The sequence below is a fragment of the Myotis nattereri genome (assembly GCF_964212035.1).
Source record: "Myotis nattereri genome assembly, chromosome: 9".
Taxonomy (NCBI): domain Eukaryota; kingdom Metazoa; phylum Chordata; class Mammalia; order Chiroptera; family Vespertilionidae; genus Myotis; species Myotis nattereri.
Window position 1 is genome coordinate 71,103,643 of NC_138084.1, and position 20,136 is coordinate 71,123,778.

Consider the following 20,136-nt stretch of genomic DNA (forward strand, 5'->3'; position numbering starts at 1 on the left):
TAGTTCAGGTGTGTTACCTAAACGAGGAATAGCAATTAGGTGAGTAATCATAGCTTAGAATTGTGGAAAATAGTGATTACCCAAAGGGTGAAGTATTTTCCACTAGGAATATGGAAATTTTATGTTATCCCCATGGGATCTCTATATCTCTCTGAAGCATAAAATAGTTTTGGTATCACAATGAACTAAAGAGCTTTCTTCACTGTTTAGTTTTCATATAACTATAAAAAATGAATATTATTTAAATATGTATAGTATATTCATTATATTGAACTCCGGGGGCGGAATCCTCTTTAATGGAATTGGTAACCTCAAAGTACACCATTAAACTCATATTTTAAAATTAAAGTCTTTTATATTCATAGAGCAGAAGTACTTACAATAGTATGTGTCCTCCTTGAAGCTATTAGCTTGATGTTTATATATTTTATAATATTGTACTATTCTTTTATCACTACTCATTCAGTACTTTTGAGTTTTCATTTATAATTTATGACATCTTGAGTCTAAATATGGCCCCACCTAAGCCCCAGAGAGGCTGGGAAATTTGGTTTTCTTGTGTGCCCAGGAAGAGGGAAGGTGGGGGGTAGGGGACGGGAATAGATTAACCAAAGAATGCATATGCATATATGCATAGCCCTTAGACAGACAGTAGTGTGGGGAAGGCCTGGAGAGGGGGTGGGAATGGGGTGGAGGGGGTCAGTGGGAGAAAGATGGGGGACATCTGTCATACTTTCAACAATAAAGATAAATTTAAAAAAGAGACTATGTTCAACTTAATTATATTGCTGCAGTCAGAAATGAAAAGTGAATCCCATGCTTGTTGCTACTAAGTACCTTTCTAGTTCACCTCAAATTATAATTATTTGATCCTTCCCTCCCTCCCTCCCTCCCTCCCCCCTCCCTCCCTCCCCCCCTCCCTTTTCTGCTTGCTCTTACTTCATAAAATGAGTGGAAGATGGAAAAGTGGTGAGTGACAATAGTAGATGAGCAGTGGATGCCTGGCTGGGACCAGATTGTTCATCCCCTACCCACAGTAATAAGTAGCCTCTTCGCTTTTCGGGTATCAACAGAGGCTGAGTGGGGAACTGCCGGGGTCCAACCCCAGCGGGTCCAGGGGTCCCCAAAGGTGTGGACGGAGTCAGCGAAGAAGGAATGACACGGAGACAGCGTTCAGTTGATCAGCAGCCTAGCCAGGATCTCCAGCCAAGTTCTGGTCTGGATCTCCAGCGAAGTTCTGTTTAGGATCTCCAGCCAGGTTCTGTGTCCATGGTCTCTTGCTAGGTTCTCCAGCCAGGTTCTCCAGGTTCTCCAGCCAGGTTCTGTGGCCATGTTCCCTCGCTAGGTTCTCCAGCCAGGTTCTGTAGCCAGGTTCTCCAGCCAGGTTCAGTCACCAGGTTCTAGTCAGGTTCTCTTGCCAATTTCTGTAGTCAGGTTCAGTCCAGGATCTTTTGCCATGTTCTCTTGCTAGGTTCTGTCTCTAGGTTCTGAGGCCAGTTTCTGTCCAGGATCTTTTGCCATGTTCTCTCCAGCGAAGTTCTGTCTCTAGAGAACGTTCTGTGTAGGTTCTGTGCCTAGGTTCTGTCTCTCTCTGTCTCCTAAGTTCTGTGTCTTGTTGTCTTGTTACAACTGTATTTATACCAGTTGATTCAATCCTATCAATCTCTATTACAAAGGTTAGGGTGTTTTTTATCTCCATTCCAGGGAGTAAAGATTATGTAGCTTAAGCATGATTGTTTGTAGTTAAAGTGATTAACTACCCGCCTGGCACTTAGTTAAGGAGTTTCATCCCCTCCCTGACTTCAGGGAAAATTCCTACCTGGGGAAACAACCTTTCTAGGAGAGGCATCCCCTCCCTGACTTCAGGGAAAAATTCCTACCTGGGGAAACAACCTTTCTAGGAGAGGTGACCTTGGTTAAAACACACAGCGCTAAGGGGAGCAAACATATTAAGAACAGTATGCCATATATGCCAGGTCCCTTGAAACAGCAAGGATGGACCGGCTCCCGGCAGGGAACTTGAACTTCTAGGCAGTGTCTCAGCAGCAACCTGGTCAAATCTCCAGAGAATTATGCTAAGTGAAAAACATCAACTCCAAAAGATTGTGTGATTCAATTTATATAATTTTCCTGAAATGACAGAATTAAAGAAAGTAGAACAAAGTGGTTGTTGCCAGGGCTTAAGAAAGGAGATGGGGGTTGGAGTGAGTGTGACTAGAAAAGGGCAGCAGGAGACATCCTCATAGTACTGGAGTCACTGTGTATCTTGGCTGCATCAATATTAGTATCTTGCTTGTCTGTGCTTTTGTAAAATGTTACCATGGGGGGAAGCTGGGTTAAGAGCACAAGGGATTGCTCTGTATTATTTCTACATGTGATCTATATCATAAGAAAATAACTTTAAGATATTTAAAAATTATAAATCAAGCTGATAAATCTAAATAAAAAGTGTTTCATTCCCTATTTGGACAAATATACTTGCATAACACTCTACTAGGCCAAGTTTGAATTTGTAATTCTCAGACCACCAGGGGTCTGCGCATGATGCTGTGGGGAGAGTTGGCTTCTGGTCTTCAGCCTAGTGCTCCCCTTTCTTCTTCTAATCCCTGCCCCCTCCTATACTATGAGGGGTGTCCTGTGAATCCATGTTAAAGCCGTGTACTCCATGTTTAAGCTCCTCTACAAACAACTGTCCCTCAGGTCAAGGAGTGTGAAATGTGAATAAAATAAATAAGTAAAAAATTAAAAAAAAATAGTGATTTTTGTAATAATGATGAGCTATTTGGGAAAAGAAAGTACTCTTTTCATCTTTAGTATATTTGATTTTCATATTCTTGGTAGGACTGGAAATAGGGGATTGCTTGAATACACAAGGTTACAAGTGAAGGGTCAGCAGACATGTAAGGGAACCAGCAAATGAAGATGCTGTGAGCATAGGGAAAAACTTAGAAGTGAATTCTGCTCGTCTTTTACTGAATTAAAGGATGCCTGCTTGCTCAGAGTACCTTTTTTGGCATATGGATGTTATTCTATATTTTACTGTAATTTCTGCATATTTTACCACCTGAATTTGATTTGATCTCTTTTGTTATTTTAGTTTATTGGAACCATTTCATATATACAAAAAACTATGCAGTGTGAATTTCAGTTTAAAAAAATGTTGCTTAAATATGTGAAATTATGTACTGGATGTAGAAAGTAAAGCAGCTACAAAGTAACATTACCAAGTTCAGATATAGTTTACAATTTGTCTTTTATTTTAAAGGCATTCATTGTACTTTTAATTATTTTCGTATTTTGAATCTTCTGTAAGTGCTTTCTTTACCTCTCTTTTTATTTCCCTTTCTTCAGATGTTTAGAAAATCATTGGTAAAGATGTTTGAAGATAAAGGGTTGGATTGCATCTTTTTAGAAACTAACATGAGCATGAAGAAACAATATCATATGGTTTATGAATGCATTCCTCTCCCAAAGGAAGTGGGTGATATGGCTCCCATCTATTTTAAGGTATTTATAGATAGTCTTTACATGTGTACTTGTATTTTGCTACAGTGCAGTTTTATGAATACAGTTATCTTTATTCTGTATTTTTTCTCCAGTGTACTTAAATAAAATTTTGTTATATAAAGACATAAAGTAAATAAAAAAAAATTCTTTATAAATTTCTATGGAAAGAAATTTTGGATTTTGGCCTTGAAAAGGATGCTTTTTTATAAGTGTGCATATAATATCAAATGATAATTTATAATTACTATTCCAATTTCTCATTTCTCAAATGAAAAATAGTTTTACCTTGAGTATTTCCAAGTCAAAATTATAGTCATAACTCTAGAAAACTTATCATTGAAATTCATGAGAGCCATAGACAGTTTTATACAAACAGTACAAATAGCAATTGCTAAAGCAAGTTATTGCTGTAAGTTTTAGTATTTCATACCTCATTATGCTATTTATAAAGAGAAACTAATATCTTATTTTGACATACATTTTTGAATATATAGTAAATACTACACTTCTTGGTTAAGTGTTATAATATTCAAGAAACTTACTAAATAGCATGTGTTTGATGCTGACCTGAATACAATGTAGTTTAATAGACTAATATAAATACATAAATATAGAACCATATATGAAATAGTAACATGCACAATAAAGAAAGGAGGTAATGTTTTGTGAGATACTGTTGGAAGACTTGCAAATGCAATGTTTAGACAGTATAGGATGGCAATGTAAATCCTATGTTAAAGAAAATCAGTTGAGAGATTATTATACTGTTCTTCAGTGGGTTTTGTTTGTTTGTTTGTTGTTTTGTACTTCCTAGGTATAGTCCTGATTGATTGTGACTATAGGCATTGAGGTATGGGCACACCATATGATCGTTAAAGATGCGTTTATTGGATTTGGTTTAAATTTTTGTTTTTGTTAATCCTCACCCGAGGATATTTTCCCATTGATTTTTAGGGAGAGTGGAAGATTGAGGGACAGAGAGAAACATAGATGTGAGAGAAACACATCGATTGGTTGCCTCCTACATGAGCCCTGACCAGGGCCTGGGCTGGGGAAGAGCCTACAACCAAGGTATGTGCCCTTGACTGGAATTGAACCGGGACTCTTTGGTTCACAGGCTGACCACTGAGCCAAATTGGGTAGAGTGGATTTGGCTTAAATTTTATAAAGAATGTGCTACATTATAGTGCCAACACACGTAACCCATGCCTTTTATTTTTATTTTTTAATGTATTTTTATTGATTTCAGAGGAAGAGAGAGGGAGAGAGAGGTAGAAACATCAATGATGAGAGAGAAACATTGAGTGCCTGCCTCCTGCACACCCCCCACTGAGGATGGAGCCTGACAACCCCCTCAGCCAAACCAGCTAGGGCAACCCATGCCTTTCAAATAGGGAGCAGCAGTATGTCTGATGTATTTAAATTGTGCTTATTTGAATGTTAATCTCATCATTAAAAGTTGCTTCATTAATTACAATCCTATATAATAAAAGGCTAATATGCAAATTGTCCCCTCGCCTGGGAATTTGACCCGGAGTTTGACCAGGGAGCGGGGCCAGCTGGCCAACCGCCTGTGGCTCTTACCCCTGGCTGGCAGGCCCAGCCTGAATCGCCCTGGTTGGGGCAGGCTGGCCAGACTCCACCTGTGCACAAATTCTAGTACTGTATAAAAAAGAGATTATTTTATACTCATCACCCTAGCCTTTCTTTCTATTAAGCATTTCTTTACCATAAATTTTAGTCTATTGCTTAGATTAGAAAGTATTATATTGCCATTTCTATGTTTTTTCCCTCCCTGCACTTTTACTTCTTTGTTATATGGCCAGAAATAGTTTTAACTACTTGGTTGCTAGAAGGCATAGAAATTACTCTTTTCATATTTGAAAGAAGAGCAATAAAACGAAATGTATTTAGATGTCTATGAATGGAGGAAGGAACTTGTGACCTTTTATGTCCACAATTTTGTGCAATAGTAAATTGGTTGGTTGTATTAAAGATGGTTTTTGTCATGTAAAGTTGAGCTGACCTTAACTTCAGTACAAGAGTTAAGAATGAGAAAACTATCTCTTGACTAAATATAGGACTTTTAAAAAAATCAAGAAGTTCCAATTTTAAGTAACACAAATTAAAGCCTGTCCACTCAAAATAATGACTTACCATGTATAATATGCCCTGTAATTCATTTACTGTATTTGAGTTTTTTAAACTGTGTTATTGTATTTGCATATATATTATTTTTCATTAACAAATGCCTGTTTCTTAGAAAGCCATAATGGAATCTGATGAGGAGTGGTCTATGAACAAGAAATTGATTGATCTGTCTTCCAAAGATATCAGAAAGTCTGTAAGTATTTTTTTTTCTAATATAAGAAATTACCCTAGTGTTAAGGATCTTCATTAATTTCCACATCTTATTTGAGAAAGGAACCGTTTGGCTGAGTGACCAAATGTGAAGTAACTGATTCTACAGGTGAAGAAGAAATTCCTTTCATTCTGCCTGATCTAGCAGATGCATATTTGTTCAGATCCTTATTGGAATGTTTATTCCTGCCCTTCCTGCCCTCTGCCATTGCAGTCAGCCATCAGACCCTGCCACAAGCGTTCCTGTCCTGGGCATCTTGGCCACAGTGGGACAGTGGTGAGCGAGGCTTTCTTGTCACAGAAATAGAATGAGAGACATTTTCCTAGAGGCTCTATTTTGAATTTGGAACTAGTTTTTTGTTATTGTTTTAAGTGATTTTTAGAGAGAGAGGAAGAGAGAGAAAGAGGAAGAGAGAGGAAGAGAGAGAGAGAGAGAGAGAGAGAGAGAGAGAGAGAGAGAGAGAAGAGGGGAGGGGAGGGGAGGGGAGTCAAAAATACGTATTTTGAAGTAGAAATTTTAAAAAAATATGTTTTATTCTCCATTTGCTACACAGCATATGCAGTTTTTGTGCTGGTAAACAGTCCCCTACTTCTTATGAGTTTGTTTTTAAAATTTAGATAAGTATTTAAATACCTAGAGGGTTTTTATATTTTAACTTAACCAATATGGAAAATAAGAAAAAGATACCCAATCCTTAGTAGTTGTGTATTCAACTTTGATATAGCACCAATTGCTTTTTCTAAGTCCTGCATAGTGCTGCATCTGAGAGTCACAGCGGGTGAGGAAGGAGCCAGATGAGTTTTTGAGGTCCATCTTAGCTTTAGGATTTAGTAATTATGTGATAGAATTGTGAATAGAACTTGAGTATAAGAATAATTCCAAAGCAGTTCAGTTATTAGGTTAACAAGCTTTCTAGTATCATTTTAAAATGATAAAAGTGTTTTGAGCATGAAGTGAATAATCTTGAGTTATTTTGACATTTTTATTCTGAAAACACACACATACACACACACACACACACACACACACAACCCTCATTATATGTGTTTTAAGAGCTTTTTGTCCTTGGTAGTTTCATAAAGTATTTGACCTGCCTTATTGGAGCTTTTATCCATTATTTGCCAACATATTCATGGCAAATGATGGACAATTGATTTTTTTTTCATAATTTGTATTTCTCTACCGATTAGTGACTTTGAGCCGTTTTTCATGTATCTCCTGGCCATTTGTATGTCCTCTTTGGAGAAATGTCTATTCAGGTATTTTGCCAATTTTTAAATTGGATTGTTCGTCTTCTTTTTGATTTGTATGAGTACTTTATAAATTTTGGATATTAACCACTTATCAGGTGTATTATTGGCAAATATGTTCTCCCATTCAGTGGGTTTCCTTTTCAATTTGATGGTGGTTTCTTTTGCTGTGCAGAAGCTTTTTATTTTGATGTAGTCCTATTTGTTTATTTTCTCCTTAGTTTCCTTTGCCCTAGAAGATGTATCTGTAAACATATTGCTACATAAGATGTCTGAGATTTTACAGCCTATGTTTTCTTATAAGATTTTTATGGTTTCATGCCTTACATTTAATTTAAGTCTTTTATCCACCCTGAATTACCTTGTGTATGGTGTAAGTTGGTGGTCTAGTTTCATCTGTTTTCAAGTGTCCAGTTTTCTCAGCACCATTTGTTGAAGAGACTGTCTTTACTACATTGTATGTTCTTGCCTCCTTTGCAAATGCCTTGACTGTAATGATGTGTCATTTCTGGGGTCTCTTTTCTGATCCATTGGTCTATATGCCTGTTCTTGTGCCAGTACACAGGCTGTTTTGGTTACAGTGACTTTGTAGAGCAGTTTGAGATCCAGTATTGTGTTCCCTCCTACTTTGTTCTTCTATCTCAAGGTTGCTGCAGCTATTCAGGGTCTTTTATGGTTTCATATATATTTTTGGAGTACTTGTTTTAACTCTGTGAAGTATGCCATTGGCGTTTTAATAGGTATTGCATTGAATTTGTAGATTGCTTTGGGTAGTATAGACATATTAATGATATTAATTCTTCCAATCCATGAACATGGTATATACACTTGCATTTCTTTGTATCTTCCTCTATTTCTGTTTTCAATGTCCTATAGTTTTCCAAGGACAGGTCTTTTACCTCATTGGTTAAGTTTATTCCTAGATATCTTACTTTTCTTTTGTTGCAATGGTAAATGGGATTGCTGTTTTTTTATATTTTAATATCTATATTTTTTTATTGATTTCAGAGAGGAAAGAAGGAGGAGAGAGATAGAAATATTAATGATGAGAGAGAATCATTGATCGGCTGCCTCCTGCACACCCCTTGTGGGGATTGAGCCTGCAACCGAGGCATGTGCCCTTTACCGGAATTAAACCCGGACCCTTCAGTCTCCAGGCCAATGCTCTATCCACTGAGCCAAACCAGCTAGGACAGTGGTCGGCAAACTCATTAGTCAACAGAGCCAAATATCAACAGTACAACGATTGAAAATTTCTTTTGAGAGCCAAATTTTTTAAACTTAAACTATATAGGTAGGTACATTGTTATTAACTTAATTAGGGTACTCCTAAGGCTTATAAAGAGCCACACTCAAGGGGCCAAAGAGCTGCATGTGGCTCGCGAGCCGCAGTTTGCCGACCACGGGTCTAGGGCAATGGGATTGCTGTTTTAGTTTCTCTTTCTGAGAGTTCTTTATTGGTGTATAAAAATGCCATAGATTTGTGGATGTTGATTTTGTATCCTGCTACCTTGCCGAATTCATTTATTAAGTGTAGTAGTTTCCTGGTGAAGACTTTAAGGTTAACTATGTGCAATATCATGTCATCTGCAAATAATGACAGTTTTATTTCCTCCTTTCCAGTTTGGATGCCTTTTATCTCTTCTTTTTGTCTGATTCCTGTGGCTAGGACTTCTAGTGCTATGTTGAATAAGAGTGGTGAAAGTGAGCATCTTTGTCTTGTGCCTGTTCTTAAGGGAAATGCTTTTAGTTTTTGCCCATTGAGTAATATGATGGCTGTAGGTTTTTCGTATATGACCTTTATTATGTTGAGGTATGGTCCCTCTATTCCCACTTTACTGAGAGTTTTTATCAAAAAATGGTGCTGTATTCTGTTGAATACTTTTTCTGAATTTCTTGATATGATCATGTGGTTTTTATCTTTCAATTTGTTTATATGATGTGTCACATTTATTGATTTGTGAGTATTTTACCAGCCTTGCATCCCTGGAATAAATCCCACTTGATCATGGTGTATGACCTTTTTAATACATTGCTGGATCTTATTTGTTAATATTTTGTTAAAGATTTTAGCATCTTTTTTCATCAGGGATATTGGCCTGTAATTTTATTTCTTTGTAGTGTCTTTATCTGGTTTGGAATTAGGATAATACTGGCCTCATAAAAAGAGCTTGGAAGTGTTCTTCTCTCTTGAATTTTTTGGAATAGTTTAAGGAGGATAGGTGTTAGTTGTTTTTGAATGTTTGGTAAAATTTATCTGTAAATCCATCCAGTCCAGGACTTTTGTTTGCTGGAAGTTTTTAAATTACTGCTTCAATTTCATCAGCTGTTATTGCCTATTCAGGTTTTCTGATTCTTCCTGATTGAGTTTTGGAAGAGTGTATGTTTCTAGGAATTTGTCCATTTCACCCAGATTATCCAGTTTGTTTACACACAATCCTTTTGTATTTCTGTGGTGTCCGTTGTTATATCACCTCTTTCATCTCTGTTTATATTTATTTGTTTCTTGATGAGTCTGGCTAGAGGTTCATCAATCTTGTTTATCTTTTCAAAGAACCAGCTCTTGTATTTATTGGTCTTTTGTACTGTTTTCTTAGTCTCTGTCATTTATTTCTGTTCTGATCTTTATTATTTCCTTCTACTTCCTATAGACTTTTCTTGCTGTTCTCGTTCTAGTTTATTTAGTTGTAGGATTAGATAGTTTATTAGTACTTTTTCTTGTTTCTTGAGATAGGCCTGAAGTGCTATGAACTTTTCTCTCAGGACTGCTTTTGCCATGTCCCAAAGGTTTTGGGTGGCTGTGTGTTCATTTTCACTTGTTTCCAGGAAGTTTTTTATTTCTTGCTTGATCTCATTGGTAACCCATTCATTGTTTAATAACATGCTATTAGCCTGCATGTGTTTGAATGTTTTTGAGTGTTTTTATTTTAGTTGATTTCTAAGTTCATACCATTGTGATCTGAGAAGATTCTTGGTATTATATCAGTCTTCTTGAATTTGTATAGACTTGTTTTATGCCCTAATATGTGGTCTATCTTTGAGAATGTTCCATGTGCACTTGAGAAGAACGTATATTCTATTGCTTTAGTGTAAAATGTTCTGTAAATATCACTTAGATCCATGTGATCTAGTGTTATTTAAGGTCCCTGTTCCCTTGTTAATTTTTTGTCTGGAAGATTTATCCAGTGATGTCAGTGGGTTGTTCAAGTCCCCCGTTATGACTCTATTGCTGTCAATCTCTCCTTTAAGGTCCATCAAGATTGTTTAATGTACTCGGGTGCTCCTATATTGGATGCATATATGTTTACAAGGGTTATATTTTCTTGTTGAATCATTACCTTTAGTATTATGAAGTGGCCTTCTTTGTCTCTTATGATGGTCTTCATTTTGAAGTCTATTTTGTCAGATACGAGTATGGCTACCCCAACTTTTTTTTCATTTCCGTTTGCCTGGGAAAATTTTTCCCCATCCCTTCACTCTCATCTTGTATGAGTATTTTGTTTTGAGGTGGGTCTCTTGTGGACAGCACATGTTTGTGACATGTTTTTGTATCCGTTCAGCTATTCTGTGTCTTTTGATTAGAGCATTTAATCCATTTCCATTTAAGATTATTATTGATAGGTACTTATTTATTGCCATTTTAATTCAATATACCTATGTTTCTCTCTATGTATTTTTTCTTCTCATTATAGCAGTTCCTTTAGCATTTCTTGCAGTGCTGGTTTAGTGGTAATAAACTCTGTTAGTTTTTTTTGTTTTTTGTTTTTTTTTTTACCTTGGAAGCTCTTTATTTCACCATCTATTTTGAATGATAGCCTTGCTGGATATAGTAATCTTGGTTTCAGAATCTTGCTTTTCATTACCTTGAACCCTTCATGCCATTCCCTTTTGGCTTGTAGAGTTTATGATAAAAGATAAGCTGACAGCCTTATGGGAGCTCCTTTGTAGGTAACAATTGTTTTTCTGTTGCTGCCTCTAAAATTCTATCTTTGTCTTTATTTATTTATTTATTTTTTCCAAGTAAAACTAACAAGATACACAATAGTTTACTTAGGAGCAAATGTTACATTTTAATAAAAGCACTGTAATTTCTATTATATTAGCTAATACATGAAAGAACAATTTAAAAAATGGATTATTCAAACTACTGGTTCTTACACCCACAAACATACGTCAGAATCACTTGTGAGGTTTTAAGTCCAGGTCTCACTCTTGGAGAAGGCTGTGACAGGGGTCAGGACCCAGGTATTTTTCAAAAGCTTTCCAGGCAGCTTGGGTGTTTCCTCCTGGCCAAGTCACTGACTTTAGGTTGGCTGGGGCACTTTGGGTTTTGGGGGCCACTGTTTGGGGGTGTGGGAAGCTTTTCTTGCAGATTTATTAGCTGTAGTGAAGAACTTGGCCTCTGGCTTTTTGGGCATCTGTCTTGGGTCTTTTTTCCCCAAAGGAGAGTTTCTTTGCTTCTCCACTTTTTCCTTGACTCTTGGCTTCTTCCCTGGGCCTTTACCTGGGGTCTTGGGCTCTGGTGCTTTCGGCATCTCCAAAGCTGGAAAGGCCTTTCTCTTCTTCCCACGAGGTGGGTTGGAGCCAGGACTCTTTACTGGAGACTTCTCTCCTGTGGCATGTTTCTGCATCTCTACATTTTCTTTGACAGGAGTTTTTCCTGTTGGGACCAGTAATGGAATTTCTTCTTCAGATTCAACTTGCACTTTATTTTCTGTTTTTATTCTGCAGGTCTCTTTCTTCTCAGGCTTAGGGGTCTCTTTCTTCTGGGGTCCAGGGCCCTTCACTGGAGAACAAGTTTTAGAGGCCATCTCCTCTGTAGGTAGGGCTGATGTAGACTTTCTACCCTGTTTCATAGGCTTTCTGTTTCTTTTCTTCTCCTTTCATCTCTTTTTTTGTTCTTTTTGTTTTGATATTTTCTTTGCTTCTTGTTTCTTCAGACTAGAAATGTTCACTCCTTTAGCTTCATCCCAACTGCTGACAAATAAAGAAAAGATAGGAAGGGCAACTGATCTCTCAGTTTTCACGTATAAGAGTTTCACTCTCCCACTTCTCTGGCAATTTCACCAACGCTGTTGGTGACTGGCCCTGAGTACCTTGTTTGGAGCTATCAGCAATGCACAGCTTGTGGCTCCTTCTGCTGGTGCTCAGTGCCTTTGAAAAGGACCAAGATGTGTGCCAAGGTCTGCTTTCCCTAGCTCCAGGCTGTGAATTAGATCAGGCAAGGACTAAAAACCACCAGAGAGCCACTTCTGCCTACAGTCTGATTGTTATTCAGTCTCAGTTAGCCTCAGGCTATCAACCACAGCAAGATGTAGATTCCACAGGGTGTGGTGAGTGGTTTTCCAACAGGGTGCGGTAGTTGCTGTCCCCACAGGCAAAGGTTGCCTGGATAATAAAGATCTACCTGAGCAGGATGTCCTCCGCAGCTTGAGGGAATGACTCAGCACAGGAATTCGGGGTGGCTGCCTTCCAATCTCTAAACCCAGGGCCCCCAACCTTAGAATTTCCTCACACAGCTCTAATTCTACCCTCTCTGTGTCAGAGCCCAAGGTGAGTGGCTGTACATGAAAATGTGCATTGGCTCTTTAAGAGGGTCCTTGCATTTCCAGCTGTCTCTCCCTGGCAGATAGCAACCCTGCTGCTTTTCACAGCCAGATGTTATGTGGGCATCTTTCTTTGTTCTGGTACCCTCTGCTAGGTGGCCCTAGTTCTCAGTGGGAACCCCTGCAGCTGAGATATCCCTCCAGAATTTCACCTGCTGCCTGTGGGAGTCCGGCCAGCCCTTTCACGCCTAACCCTTCCTACAGCCACGATGGGATCTCCACTTTCCATCCTTGGTTATCAGGATTCTTTCTAGCCAGTGTTCAGTTGATTATTCAGGATGGTTTTCCTGTATTTTAGTTGTATGCCAGTTTGGTCCTGGGAGAGTCACTGTAGTTTCCACTTACTCTGCCACCATTTTGGATTCCTAAAAAATAATTGGCCTAAACTGGTCTGGCTCAGTGGATAGAGCATCAGCCTGCGGACTGAAGGGTCCCGGGTTCGGTTCCGGTCAAGGGCATGTACCTGGGTTGCGGGCACATCCCCAGTGGGAGATGTGCAGGAGGCAGCTGATCGATGTTTCTCTCTCATCGGTGTTTCTAACTCTCTATCTCTCTCCCTTCTTCTCTGTAAAAAATCAATAAAATATATTTTAAAAAAATAAATAATTGGTTTTGATGAAATCGTTGGATTATGAAGAGCTATCTGGTTGAAAGGCTACCAAATGAAATGTGTTTCATAGAGTGTTAGGTCATTGCCTCAGTATTTCTAGATTAGAAATTCAACTTTTTAATTTTTTTACTTTTTCTTGAGGGATACTTAGTTACTGACATGCCAGACAGCAAAAAGAGGGGTTAAACATGACTTTCTGATTTCATGTTGCATTTACATGTGATTTATTTATTTATTTAGGTGCCTAAAGGCTTACCTTACTTCTCTGTGGATTTCGGTCTTCAAGGAGGGTTTGCTCATGTCATTGAAGATCAACACAAATTCCCTCATTACTTTGGAAAGGTATGCTCACTAATTTAATAACATTCGAGTGTTTAGCCATTTAGTAGCACTTTTCTTTTGAAGGGAAGTCAAAACTTTAGTCACGGTATACAGTGAGGTTGGTGAATACTGTTCCACCCAATTTTTAGAGGGACAACCTAGCATCTATTAATAACATTAATCCAAGATATTTGTTACAGTCAGGAATGTCACTTTGTAACCAAAGATTTGTTGTCAGTGTTAACAATGACTGTAGTGTTTTCCTGTGGAATCAGCCAGCCTCATGCTGAGAATGGTAGTTGCTAACATTTACTGGGGTTTACACTGACACAGGTGTTGTTCTGAGCACTCATTTAATTCTCACAATAACATTATTATATAGATATTGTTATTACTTTCATTTTATAGATGAAGAAACTGAGCTTCAGAGAGGTTATATAACTTGCCTAACATAATTTGCTAATAAGTGGCAGAACCAAGGGTACATGCACTCATCATTGAACTAGAGAGCAAATGATTTCACCTCTTCATTTATAAGTGCGCATTGTATATTTCAAGAATCATACATGCATGACTCATTTTATACATAGTTTCTGGGAAGATATTGGAGTGTAGATCTTCCATGGCCAGTAGGTTCTTTTCACTACTACAGATGCCTTCTAGGGGTGTAGTCCTCCCATGTGTCTGCTGAGATTCTGGGTGGTGGGTAAGCCAGTGTCAGGAATTAGAATAAAATTAACATAACCACTTAGGCAGTCTAAAGAAGTCCAGGCAGTAATAGCTCTACAAGTGACCTTTCACTGTAGGGTAGCTCCACCTTTCCTCTCAGATCGTCCTATAATTAGAGGAGCCTTGATGAATTCCCAGGGTTCTCTGTGCTCCCTCCCCACTTTATCTCCTATCAAAGACCATCTTCTACAATGAAGAAGGGACATGTCAAGAGGAATCTCAACCCCTGAGGTTTGGATTAGAAACTTTTTATGCTGCTGTCCTTAAAGGATTAACCAGGGTCCCAAAATCACATGCATCTTTGAACTGTTGAGATATATTACAGAAACTTGTTTGAGAATTTTCAAAATATTTTTTTTCCAGAGTTAATTAGAGAGAAATTTGTTTTCATTGTTCTGAAACATTCTGTTATTCAGTAATGACAGAATTTTGTCATTGAACATGACAAAATTTAGTTGTTTTTAAACTTCATTCTAGTGAAATTGAAGTAAATTATCATTTATTTTCTTATAAATGCTTAGAATTTTATTTTTTCCATCACTATTTATTCCCTCTATGCCCTCTTCCACCTCCACCTTCCCTCCTCCCTGCTGCAGTTGGTTTATACATACACGGGGTAGCAGAGAGAACATTAGCCTGAGATTCAACTACAGTTGAACAGCCAAGTTAATAATTATTAGATGTTGATTAGTTTTTCAAACCAGAGCAGCTAATAAGGATCAAATAAATTAAATTTCACTTTCTCTTCCTCCTTTTGCTGCTGTCTGGTAAATGTGCTAACAGGCAACAAAATGGACAAATTGCTTGACAGGGAGATTCCTAAGATTATAGGGTTTGCATAGTTAGAACTAATTGAAAACCAGATTTTTTTTTTACCTTGAAACTAATCTTTATGTAAAATTTGAATATTTTCACTGAAACTACTTAATGCTACATTTTGTAGCAGAATAAACAAGTCGTTTCATTCCTGCTTTCAGCATTTATACATACATGTGTCTGTATTTTTCTCATTCTTTAAAAGGAAATCATTGGTGGGATGCTGGATATAGAGCCACGACTTTGGAGGAAAGGGGTCCGAGAAAGCTTTGAGGATCAGAGGAAGAAAGCACTGCAATTTGCTCAGTGGTGGAAACCATTTGACTTCACCAAAAGTAAAACATGTTGAATCATACCTTCCAGTGTATTTCCTCTTCAGGTTCCTTTCAGTTTTATTTCCATTGTACCTAATAAGCAGCTGACCCTCAGGTCCCGGGGAAGTCATGCTCTGGGTCTCTGACCACAGTGCATCACTGGATCGTGTCGTGTCCTCCCCACCTGCTCCTGTGGACTTCATTGCTGTAACCCAGCGTAAGGCCAGCTGTGTCGGTGACCTGCCCACGTTCCTGTTCTGTGCTTACGCCTTGGTGTTCTGAATATTCTGTGCATATATGGAAAGACTTTTCTGAAGGATTAGCCAGGAAGCATAACAGATCATGGGTTCAGAAGGAATTGGGTCAACGTCAAGGTTAAGTCTATTGATTGACTTCTTTTGCACTTTTTAAATTAAGAGTTGGCATATTCAGTAATAATTGAAATTTCTTTTCATAGCATTTTATAGAAGATTTCTTAATTTTCTACCAGTAGCACATGTATCACATTGCTATTCTTTTTATTAAAGGGAAAAGAATGTTCCAAAGGTAATAAAGAATTAAATGAATTATAGCGTGCTCATAATTTGTTTGTTTTTATTTCTAGAATTTTTAAATAATGTCTTTGAATTTTGGTGAGTTTAAAAATAATTGTTCTAAGTAACACAATTTACAGTTTTGGGGATTTGTATGAAAGTTAAAAATTGTAGCCAAATAATCATTTTTGTGTTGTATTGGTTACTACAAACCTTAAGTAATGAGAGCATGCTAAATGTCAGGAGCACATTCCATCCTCCCCCACTTGATCTAAGGCTCTTCATTTTCCTTTGTTCTCATACTTGGTGTCAAGAGAAAGCTCTATGCTTATAAAATATGGCCATGGTGGAAAAGGTCTACTTTTTTAAAAATGGAAGATGTTGGTTTTTTTGGCGCTGAACTTTGACATTTTGTCATGAAATGTCAAATACCTAGGATTAGTGTGACATGTCCTCTAGATTAATTCATAATTCTACGTAGTTTTTATTATTATTATATAGTTATTTTTAATATTGACATGCTATTTCACTAGTATGTTACAAAAGAGAAATGTTTATGTTCTATCTCTAATTCTTAAATTTCACAATAATTTGAAGTTTAATGGGTTCAGTTTCTTAATATTTGCAATTTAAATATGTTTATCAAATAGATACTTGATAGTATTTTATTTATTGCAGTTTTCAAACTTCAGGCTTTGCTGTGATGTCTTAGAGGAGTTTACAGTATAACATTTATTTATTTTGTGTCGGTGAATTAACAAACAATTATTTGCAGGGCATTTTGCTACTTGCTGGTAATGGAAAAATAAAAAACTACTTACCTACTTTGAATAATTTTAGAGTTTAGTGGAGAAAGAGACATACTTATGAATAATCATAGCACATTGTACAAGTTCTAAAATGAGATATGCACCAAGTGTGTGCAAGGACAGTGCTAAAGGATTGTTCCCATCCCTCTGTTTTCATTCTTAGCTGATGACCTTGTCCTGTTTTCCTGAGGAAATACAACCAAACAGAAGGGAATTTGCATCATATCTACCAATAGACCGGCCTCTGTACCCATGTACTATACGTTCCCTCTTGCTAACTGTAGATAAGTTATTTTGTTACTCTTATTTAGGGCTAATCCACTCACTTATACACTGGATTTCATCCTTTTTCCTCTTCAATTGCCCCTGTTTTCTTGGTGGTGTTAGGTTTTTCCTCTATGTAAGATTACTTCTATTTAGCATACAAATCATTGTATAATATGTCAACACAAACCCTGGCATCCTATTCCCCTCAGCCATTTCTTGTCTCCAGTTGACAGCAAAACCCATTTTTAAAAATCTGTTTCTTCTACTAAAACTAATTATGTCAGGTGCTCGGTGAACTTTCTATAGGGGCAACTCGAGTAACTAATGCTCAGTGCTCGTGTTACTCTACCCATCAGCATCACTGACGTACTCGGTCACTCCCCTTCTTGAGACACTTTCTGTGCTTTGCTTCGCGAGCACCATCTGTTATTCATCCTCCTTCCTTGCTGGCTGCATCCTCTCAATTTCCTTGCTGGTTCCTCTAATCTTTTCCACCACTAAGTGTTGAAAATGCACATTCTCAAACCTATCTTTGCTCTAATTCACTCCTTCCCAAAGGAATCTCATCACTAAAAAGGTCTTAAATACCATTTTTAAGTTGGCTCATTTACTCAACAAATATTTAAGTGTCTGTTTCCATGTCAGTCACTGTTGTGCGTGCAGGGGATATGTTAGTGAATAAAACAAAAATCCTTTGTGGCGCTCACACTGTATTGGGGAAGACAGACAGAAGACATTAGACATAATAAATTATCTCGAAAATGTCAGAGGTGATAAGCACTACGGAAAAAGGAACAGTAGAACAGAACAGGAGATTCTCCCAAGTTCATATCTTCCCTCTGGACCTCTTCACCGAACTCCAGACCGTATATCCAGACACCAACATGACATCTCCACTGTGTGTGTGTCTGTAAAGGGATATCAAGACTGAACTCCATTTTTCCTGTTTGCTTTTCACAACAACCACTGTATCTCATGGTTTTAGGCCTGAGGAATTTGGTCGGGGCTCAGCTAGATGATTGGTCTGCTTCAGGATGTCTGGGGCCTCCGCTGGAGGGGCTCAAACATGTGGAATGACTGGGGCCATGTGTGTGGGTCCTCTGTTCACAGGTCTGGTGTCTGCGTGGGAATGACGAGCAGCTGGCATCAGGCTGATCGTACTCTTCTTTATGGACGTGCTGTGTGGCTTCTGGCTGCCTCCAGAGCAACCATCCCAAAGACAGTTCCAAGAGAGAAGTGGAAGGTGCCATTTTTTTTTTTTTAGGGCTGGGGCCTTTTTAGCAACGAGGCCCAGGAGTCAGCACATCTTCATTTCTGCTGTATTCTATTTGTTAGTTGTCACCTACAGTGTAGTTGTCAGAGCCCACCTACATTCAAGAAGAGGGGTCATAACCCGACCTGCCGATGGAGTAGTGTCAAATAATTTGTGGCCATCTACCTACCACAATCTACCCACTGGCCACACATTTACACTCTCCCTTCCCCACCCCATGGCATACATCCAGATCCTTCCAGAAGTCTGATCCCAGCAGGCATTACGTTGAGGCTCGGAATTTAGAATCCCATCTAAAGCAGCCCCTGCTAAGTGGTTCAATCTGAAGATCTGTGGATGTAAGAGACATTATCTGCAACACACACACACACACACACACACACACACCCACCCACCCACCCACCCACCCACCCCATACAATAAGAAGAAGCATACAACCAATGACAGTGGGCACATTCATTGAAAAAGACCAGAAACATAAGGCACATTGTATCACTCTTCACTAGTGATTCTAAAATTGAGTGGAGCCTATGTTGCCGGTTGCTTGATTAGGGTTGTAGCCCTTGAGAATGATTCTATGGGGCTCCTTGCTGTGGCCTGTCTACCCTTGGTTCAACTCTGAGTCAACTTTCCTTTTTCATAAGAAATAACTCAATACTTATGCTTCCACCTAAGGCAAAGTAGTCATATTATTATCCTGCTGACTAAAACAACCTAAATAGATAACATCTATGAAATGATGGTTTTCAAGACCTGGGACATCAGGCTAGAAAGTACAGTGATCCCTAAGAGATGGGAAATGACGAGATGAGCCCTGAGATTGCCCTGCCTTACTGTGTTCAGAGCATTCCCATCTTGTGTCAGGTGGTGGGGTCGGGCAGAGCCTATGCAACTAACTGAGTGGAGGAAATGGATCTGGGCAAGTCTGGGGAGATCAAGACAATGGGTCAGGTTACTGGGGAGAGGATCACCGCCCAGAGAGAGAACTCCAGAAGTCTTCAGAAGGTCCCTTCTGGTGTCTGCACTGACCAGTGCCCGCATGTGCAGAGACTACCTGAGAGGCAAAGTTCACCTATGCATGCCGAGCAGAGCTAACATTTCCCCACGGGTGGGAATGGGAAGGTCAGGATTGACCAGGAATTGGGGAGAGCACACAGAATGGTAGTGTGTAGTGAGAAAGAATCTAAAGACTTAACACTGATCTAGTCTTGACAAACCAATCTTAAAAGCAAGATGCAAAAGGGATCAAACTATTTCTAGCCTGGCTGGAGAGGCTCAATTGGTTGAGTGTCACACCGAAAGGTTGCCAGTTCGATTCCTGGTCAGGGCTCTTAATGGAAGGCAACCAATCGATGTTTCTCTCTCGTGTTGATCTCTCTCTCTCTCTCTCTCTCTCTCTCTCTCTCTCTCTCTCTCTCTCTCTTTCTCCCTCCCTCCCTCCCTCCCTCCCTTCCTCCCTCTCTCCCTCCCTCCCTAAGCATGTCCTTGGTGAGGATAAAAAAAAAAAAAGGAAGAAAAGACAGAAACAGAAACTGTTTCTAGTAACTTAAATGTATCCCAGAACAAAGCTCAAAAATATTTATAGGAATAAAAATACATCCAGTAGTCACAACATACAATTCAGTGTTTGGCATCCAGTTAAAATTGATCAAGCGTACAAAAAAGCACTGGAATGCTTGGGTAAATACTAGTATATGGGCTTTTTTTGTTGATTTCTTTAAAAGATATTTTACTATTTA

The 20,136-nt window shown here is 38.5% G+C and overlaps 1 protein-coding gene and 1 pseudogene across 2 annotated transcripts in view; one reads left to right on the forward strand and one right to left on the reverse strand.

Moving 5' to 3' along the window:
* The window catches only part of CWF19L2 (CWF19 like cell cycle control factor 2), a 79,030-nt gene extending 62,934 nt beyond the window's left edge, over positions 1-16,096 (forward strand). Inside the window, exons 15-18 of the mRNA XM_081098785.1 lie at positions 3,352-3,507; positions 5,771-5,851; positions 13,576-13,677; positions 15,407-16,096. Coding sequence (XP_080954911.1) covers positions 3,352-3,507; positions 5,771-5,851; positions 13,576-13,677; positions 15,407-15,550 — 483 coding nt within the window. The 3' untranslated portion in view covers positions 15,551-16,096. The remainder of the gene's footprint in view (positions 1-3,351; positions 3,508-5,770; positions 5,852-13,575; positions 13,678-15,406) is intronic.
* On the reverse strand, positions 11,424-12,954 carry LOC308524704 (ribosomal L1 domain-containing protein 1-like; annotated as a pseudogene). Its single transcript has 2 exons — positions 12,928-12,954; positions 11,424-12,273 (listed from the first exon to the last, which is right to left on the reverse strand). The product of its transcript is annotated as a ribosomal L1 domain-containing protein 1-like (transcript).
* Positions 16,097-20,136: the final 4,040 nt, after the last annotated feature.